This window comes from Scyliorhinus torazame, chromosome 5, assembly GCF_047496885.1.
Source record: "Scyliorhinus torazame isolate Kashiwa2021f chromosome 5, sScyTor2.1, whole genome shotgun sequence".
In the NCBI taxonomy this organism is placed as follows: Eukaryota; Metazoa; Chordata; class Chondrichthyes; order Carcharhiniformes; family Scyliorhinidae; genus Scyliorhinus; species Scyliorhinus torazame.
The window spans coordinates 113,755,660-113,762,809 of NC_092711.1; the positions used below are offsets into that span (position 1 = coordinate 113,755,660).

Here is a 7,150-nt window from a genome sequence, read left to right on the forward strand (position 1 = left end):
CTGAGAAGGCAGTGCTCAGCTACAGTCTTGAACCGCTGGAGTCAATGTGGTGCAGGAACATCCACACTGTTTTAGGGAGGACATTCCAAGATTTTGACCCAATGACAGTGAAAGACAGCTATATATTCCTAAGTCAGATGGTGAGTGGCTTGGAGGGGAACCTCCAGGTGTCTGCTGCCCTTGTCCTTCAAGATGGTAGACGGCGTGAGGTTGGAAGGTGCTGCCTAAGGGACCTTGCGGAGTTCCTGCAGTGCATCTTCTCGATGGCACACACACTGCCACTGTTCTTCGATAGTGGAGTGATTGAAGGAGTTTTAGTTGGGTGTAGCAATCAATCATTTTGTTTTGTCCTTAAAGGTGTCGAGCTTGTTGAGTGTCGTTGGAGATGAACTCACCCAGTCAACTGAAGAGCATTACATAACTTCTGCCTCGCTGTTGGTGGACAGGCGTAAGGGAGTCAGGTGGTTAGTTACTCGCCGGAGGATTTATACCCTTTGACCTGCTCTTGTAGACGCATTATGTATACGGCTCATCCAATTCAGTTTCAGGTCAGTAGGAACCTCCAGATTATTAATCAAGAGGGATTCAGTGATGGTAAAACCATTGAATGTCAAGAGGTGATGGGTAGATCATTTCTTCTTGGGACCTATAGCCCAGTCAAACATTTAACATAACATGGTCAAGTACTGGTTGCGAAACTGAATAAGCTGTGTGCATGCCCACGAGTTGTAATACTTAATATACTATTTCTACTCACAATGATAGAGAGCAAGGTCTAATCTATCATTAGGTCGGCCTAATGATGTACGTTTGAATTGAAATCACTGTTGCAGTCGAGGTAATAGTCAAATGCATACAGCAAGTTCTCATAAAGAGCAAATTGATAATTTGGTTCAGTGATGTCGATTGAGGCTTAATTGTACGGGAAAGCAATCGGACTCGACATAAAAGCGTTTTATGGGTATTTCAGATCCTCCTGAGAGGGCAGATGGCGCTTCCATTTAATATCTCTCCCTTAGTACTGGCAGTGGAAGTGTCATCCTGGATGATCTACTCTGGTCTCTGAAGTCAGGTTTGAAACCACAACCTGCTGACTTCAAGGAGAGAGAATTGTCAGATGGAACAGTTACCACAGAACCGCGGATGACAGTTACTCACAGAGGTGGGATTCCTTGAACAGGCAGTTCTATATCACGAGGGTTTTTGTACAGCGACAGAAGCGTTTTAAACCAGTGTGTCACTCAGTGCACAGAAATATACGGCGGTGTCCTGAATTTCTGCTCGTATTATTGTTAAAGGAAACGTCTTTCCTTCTTTAGTCTGGTTGGCCACGAATTTCCCTTTGGCAAAATCCGCATCTCTTTTATCTCTGTACAAAATAAACTGCAGTGTCTTGTCCTCGTGCTGTCTGTACCAGTACAAATAGGGATCACTGTAGCCTGTTGTGTAACTGCAGTCGATTTTCCTGCTACCTCCTTCAGTAATGTGCAGCACAGTCTGAGTTTGCGACGCAGAATCTGCTTGAATAAGCCCTGAAATAAAGCATATTTAAAAAAATGCAAAACTGAGTTGAAAAGTTTATCAACATCACGCTACTACAAACAGGTAAAACAGACGTGGCTGTACCTACCGATCAGCAGCCACAATATAACCAGATGAAGATGCGGCCTGAGCCTCATTATATCTTCAGCAATAATCTCTTCGAATAGCAGAAGTATTTACTGCTGGAATCTGAAAGTTGATAGATGATCGACACAAAACTATAGGGAAGGTGTGGAAGTGTCGTGTGTAAATATTTTCCAATATATAGTACCGAATGCGACAACGGCATTACAGTATTTTAACACCAATGCTGACTGTTCAGTTCCTCCTGTACCACCTGCCCGCGATACTGCTCTGGGCGGGGCTTGCGTTTGACAATGAGCCCCACCCCTCCCATGCTCACGCCACTTGTTCAGAAAGGAAAATATTCGGGGTATTTAATGTGGCAATTGGACTTTTTTTATAAACGTGCAAAGGAAGACACAGAAAAACAGTAAGTGAGAGAAACTAGGATAGAGGAAACAATTGAAATAGAGGAAGCACGTGAGATGTGTAAAGAATGAAAGATACAAACAGAGTAAAAAGTTTCCATTGTGAATCTCACAAGAATTCTCTTTTGTTTGTTTTGTTTCTATTTCCTTTCTACGAGCGATTATGGTATGGTCAGCATTTATTGTCCATCAAAAATTTCACGAAATATGGTGTAGTATCTCTTTGAACTACCGCAGTCTGAATGATGAAGATGCTCCCACGGTGCTATTTTATTGATAGTTTCAGGATTTTGATGGAAAGACAACGAAAGGAATGGTTGCTTACTCCGAGTTAGGAGAGGGTGTGAATTATGGAATCACAGGGTTAAAGTACAGGAGGAGCTCATTTGGCCAAATTCTTCCAGTCTGCATGAGTATACAATAAACCCCACAGCATATTAATTGTCCATCGACCTGCAGTTTTTCGAATATACATCGCATCATATATTATTGTCTGTACTTCCACCACTCTACCGGGAGGAATCAAATGGCAGAACAGGCCGGAGAGCCCAAATAGCCTCCTCTTGGTGCACATTCCTTGTTAGCTTCACAAGCAAAGTCACTAAAGAGCTCTTTCTGGAGCTGTCAATACTTACGGATGTTTTTGAATGGAAGCTTACCATATATTGGTACAATATATTTATGTTTTGCGTTCGTATAGCTCTCCTTCAGGACAAACGCAGTATTCTATTTTGTTATATTAGAGACAACTTGGTTCTTTTCTGCAATCAAATACTGTAAAGGAGAGAATAAAATTAGGTACTCGATGGCTTGTGGGGTTTTGATAGAGGAGATTTCAAATTACAGTCAACAAATTAGGGCCAAACCGTTGAGCAGAGATGTTAGGAAGGACTTCTTCACACACAGGGTGGTAGAGGTTTGGAACTCTCTCCCACATGCCGCAGTTGAAGCCAGGACAGTTGCGAATTTTAAATCTGAGATTGACTATATTTTGTTAAACAAAGGTGTTAAGGGATATTGACAAAAGGCAAGTATATGGAGTTAGAACATACAGTGCAGAAGGAGGCCATTCGGCCCATCGAGTCTGCACCGACCCACTTAAGCCCTCACTTCCCCCCTATCCCTGTAATCCAATAACCCCCCCCTAAACCTTTTGCTCAATAAGGGCAATTTATCATGGGCAATCCACCTAACCTGCACGTCTTTAGACTGTGGGAAGAAACCGGAGCACCTGGAAGAAACCCACGCAGACACGGGGAGAACGTGCAGACTCCGCACAGACAGTGACCCAGCGGGGAATCGAACCTGGGACCCTGGAGCTGTGAAGCCGCAGTGCTGTCCACTTGTGCTACCGTGCTGCCCTAAGGCCACAGACCAGTCTTAGTCATATTGAATGGCGGAGAAGGCTCGATGGGCTTAATGGCCCACACCTGCTCCTATGTTCTTATTAGCAGAAGATTCCAGAACCCATCAAGCAAATTAATGGAAATTAATGAAAACGTCAGAGAAATATGTGGATGTCACTCGCTGAAACCATTGAATTGCCAGGCAGAGACAATGTACCACATTCAACCACAAGAGGGCGCTCCAACATAGGTTTTCCATTTTCACTGCCCATTTTCACTGCGGCAGATCACTCACTTGATAACAAGGCACTGGGGAATGAGGAAGGCCGTTCGTCCCATCTCAACTGATCGGTTCACAAATGCTCCACACTCGTTCACTAGGACAAGGCGAATGGGTCGGCTTTTGATTCTGTTACTTGGGTACGGATTTCAATCCAAGTGCTTAGTACAACATTCAATTGATTAAACGTCCGACGTGGACACACAGGAACATGCTGAGGTAAAGCCTGACACCAAAATTCGTAAAACAATATAAAATCAGATACCCAAAATGTAAGTGGTTTTAGGGAGTGTCTAGAAGGAGGAAAGATAGATGCAGAGATTTAGGGCGGATAATGCAGGGTTGAGTGCCCGGTGGCATTCAAATGGAAAAGATGGCTGGTAACTTGTAGAGTAACCAGATTTCGCGCGAATACTAGTTTTTCCTCCTGTTTCCGCACCTCCACGACACCTGCAAGGCCCGCATTTAATATAAGTCATCAGTTGCTCTTGAGAAGGTGGTGGCGGGTTGCCTTCTTGAATAGATACAGTTCCTGGGATGAATGTGCACCCAGCGTGGTGTTAGGAAGGGAGTGACAGGATCTTGATCCAGAGACAGTGAAGTAATGGCAATGTATATCCAAGTAACCATTTTAAGTGATTATATGGGAGCCTGTAAGTCCTGGTTTTCCCAGGTACCTGTCGCCTTGGTCCTTCTGGACGGTAGCACCCGTGGGTCTGGAAGGCGAGGTCTAAGGAGCGTTGCGTGCTGGGGTGCATCTTGTAGTTTGCACTCATTACTGCCGCTGGCCATTGGTGATGAAGGGAGTAAATGTTTGTTAAACATATTAGAATCAAGCGAACTGTTTTGTTCTGAATGGTGCTGAGAGTCTTCAGTGTTGTTTGAGCTGCATTCATTCAGGAAAGTGGAGATAATTCCATCACGTTCCAGACTTGTGCCTTGTAGACAGTCTTTAGGCAGTCACAAGCTGATCCTGGTCTTTGACCTGCTTTTAGAGCCACGATATCTATAGGACTAGTCCAGTTCAGTTCCTGGTCAATGGTGACCACCATGAAGTTGATAGTGATGGTATGCAGCTGCGGTAGTGTCATTAAATGTCAAGGGGCGATGGTTAAATTCACTGTTTTTTGGGATGACTATTCACTGGCACTTGTGTGGCGTGAATCTTAGTTCCCAACTGCCAGCCCGAGCCTGGTTATTGTCCCGGTTTTGCTTCATTTGAGACACGGATGATGCTGAACAATGAGCAGTCATTAGCGAACACCCCAACTCCCGACCTTTGGATGGAAGGAAGGTTATTAATGAAGAGGCTGAAGATGGTTCCTCCCAGAATAATACCCTGAGGAATTCCTGCAGTGATATCCTGGAACTGAGAAGATCGAGCTCCAAACATCACAACCATATTCCTTTGTGCCAGGTATGACTCAAACAAATGGAGGGCTTTTGCCTGATTCACATTGACTCCAGGATTGCTAGCCACCTTTGATGCAATACTCAGTCAAATGTTGCCTTGAGGGGATTTAAATCATGAATTCTCAAGAATTCAGAACCAGAGGAACCCAGATAACTTGGATGTGTCTGGCGTCTAGGAGATCAAAGCGATAAGGTGGGTAGGGGCCATGGAGAGATTTGTATCGAGAGAATTTTAACCTCAGTATGTATCGTGGACAAGATCTAATGTAGGTTACGAGCACAGGTTGTGAAGCTGAAGGAATACCTTCGACGAGTTAAGACTCTGACAGCCGAGTTTTGGATGAGTTGAAGTTTATAGAGGATGGAATGTATGAGACCATACAACTGTCTGGAGGTAATGAGGCCATGGATGAGGGTTTAATCAGCAGATAAACCGAGGCGGCGGAAATTCGGGTCTCTATACGGAGATGAGAATAGGCTTTCTTCGAGATGGTACAAATATGAGCTTGGAAACTCATCTTCGGATCAAATATGTCAACAAAGTTGCAAACTCAAAGTGTTAACATTGAGAGGATGGAGGCTGTAGCCAGCGAAAGGAATATTGAGTGAGGACAGAAAATTATGCTTTCAGTCATCTAATATTTAATTGGAAACACTGCTGCTCATCGGGGACGGTTCATTGGATACTCTGTCTGTTAAGAAGACAACTGTTAAGGAGTCAAGTGAGGTGGTTGTGAGTTAGAGTTGGATGTTTTCAGGTGTATGTGAAACTAAGGTTTTGTTCCAGATGCTGCCGCTAAGCATGAGGAGGGCAGCAGCGTTAGATCCTTGTGGGACACAGGAGGCGCGGAAACACCAGGACAAACTAGGATTCGTGAATTCTGGTTACTCTACAAGCTCTTTTCATCTTTTCCATTTGAATGGGTATGAATATCAGCCCCCACAGAACCGATGCGCTCATTTCCCATCAGACAATACAACCCCATCCTTTCTGTCTCCACAAAGTTTAGAAGTGACTCACCGCGGGTAAAAGACCAGTCACTGCCGCGTTTCCCTATTGAGATCTCAATCAGACACCATAATCACACCCTAACCAGGCTTGATTTCACTCCAGTCAAAGATTACCAAAGGTCAAGCGTCTGAGTCACCACCTCTCATTTAACTGCTATTTGTCAGAGACTTTTGTGGTTTAAGGTCATCAGATAACCCAGGTGGAGGTGGCACGGTGGCACAGTGGTTAACACTGCGTCCTCACAGCGCCAGGGTCCCGGATTCATTTCCGGCCTTGGGTAACTATCTGTGTGGAGTTTGCACGTGTTCCGCATTCCTCCCACACTCCAAAGGTTAGGTGGATTGGTCATGGTAAATTGCCCCTGAGTGGCCACGTTAGTTGGGGTTACGGGGTTACTGGGATAGGGTGGGGAAATAGGCATAGGTCGGGTTCATTTTCGCATGTTCGGTGCAGACTCGATCGGCTGAATGGCCTCCTTCTGCACTGTCGGAATTCTATTCTATTCAGAAGATGAATATGGCCACCAGGGGGCGTTTCATTGAGCCTCCAACTTCAGCAGATCGTTGCTCCCCGCCCCTCAGTGAATATATAAGAGATACGTTCCTTCATAACAAGCAGGAAGGAATATAATAGATTGCACATAGCTTTCCCAAATCGATCGATGTTCCTGTAATATTCCTGAGCTACTGAGCGAAAGAAACAGGAGAACGCAACGAATGAAATAGTAATTTTCAATCTATTGATTTTAGGTGAGTGTTTTGGGAAAACGTTGGGCGTTAGGCCTTTTTATTTGGTGTTTCTCATTTGCCTATCCCCCTTTCTCAACAGTTATCGCCGGAAAGGCTGCGATCCACCAACCCCAGCAGATGATTGCACAAGAGGGATAATCGATTGAACTCCGGTGCAATGCAACTACCAGTGGTACAGGCAGTATCCACTGGTACAGACAAATAAAGAATCGAGGCCCGAAATACATCCTATCCTCTATTAGCGGCAATGCAACGGCCGGGCGGTTCACACTCTTTATTGTCCCAACAAGAAGTAATAACATTCTCGGGACTGACAA

The 7,150-nt window shown here is 44.7% G+C and overlaps 1 gene segment (V, D, J or C); it reads right to left on the reverse strand.

The window, feature by feature from the left end:
• Positions 1 to 1,224: 1,224 nt before the first annotated feature.
• On the reverse strand, positions 1,225 to 5,061 carry LOC140417877 (T cell receptor alpha variable 19-like). The segment is given in 2 exon segments: positions 1,225 to 1,532; positions 4,998 to 5,061. Coding segments are annotated over 2 exon segments (372 nt in total).
• Between the last annotated feature and the right edge of the window lie 2,089 nt (positions 5,062 to 7,150).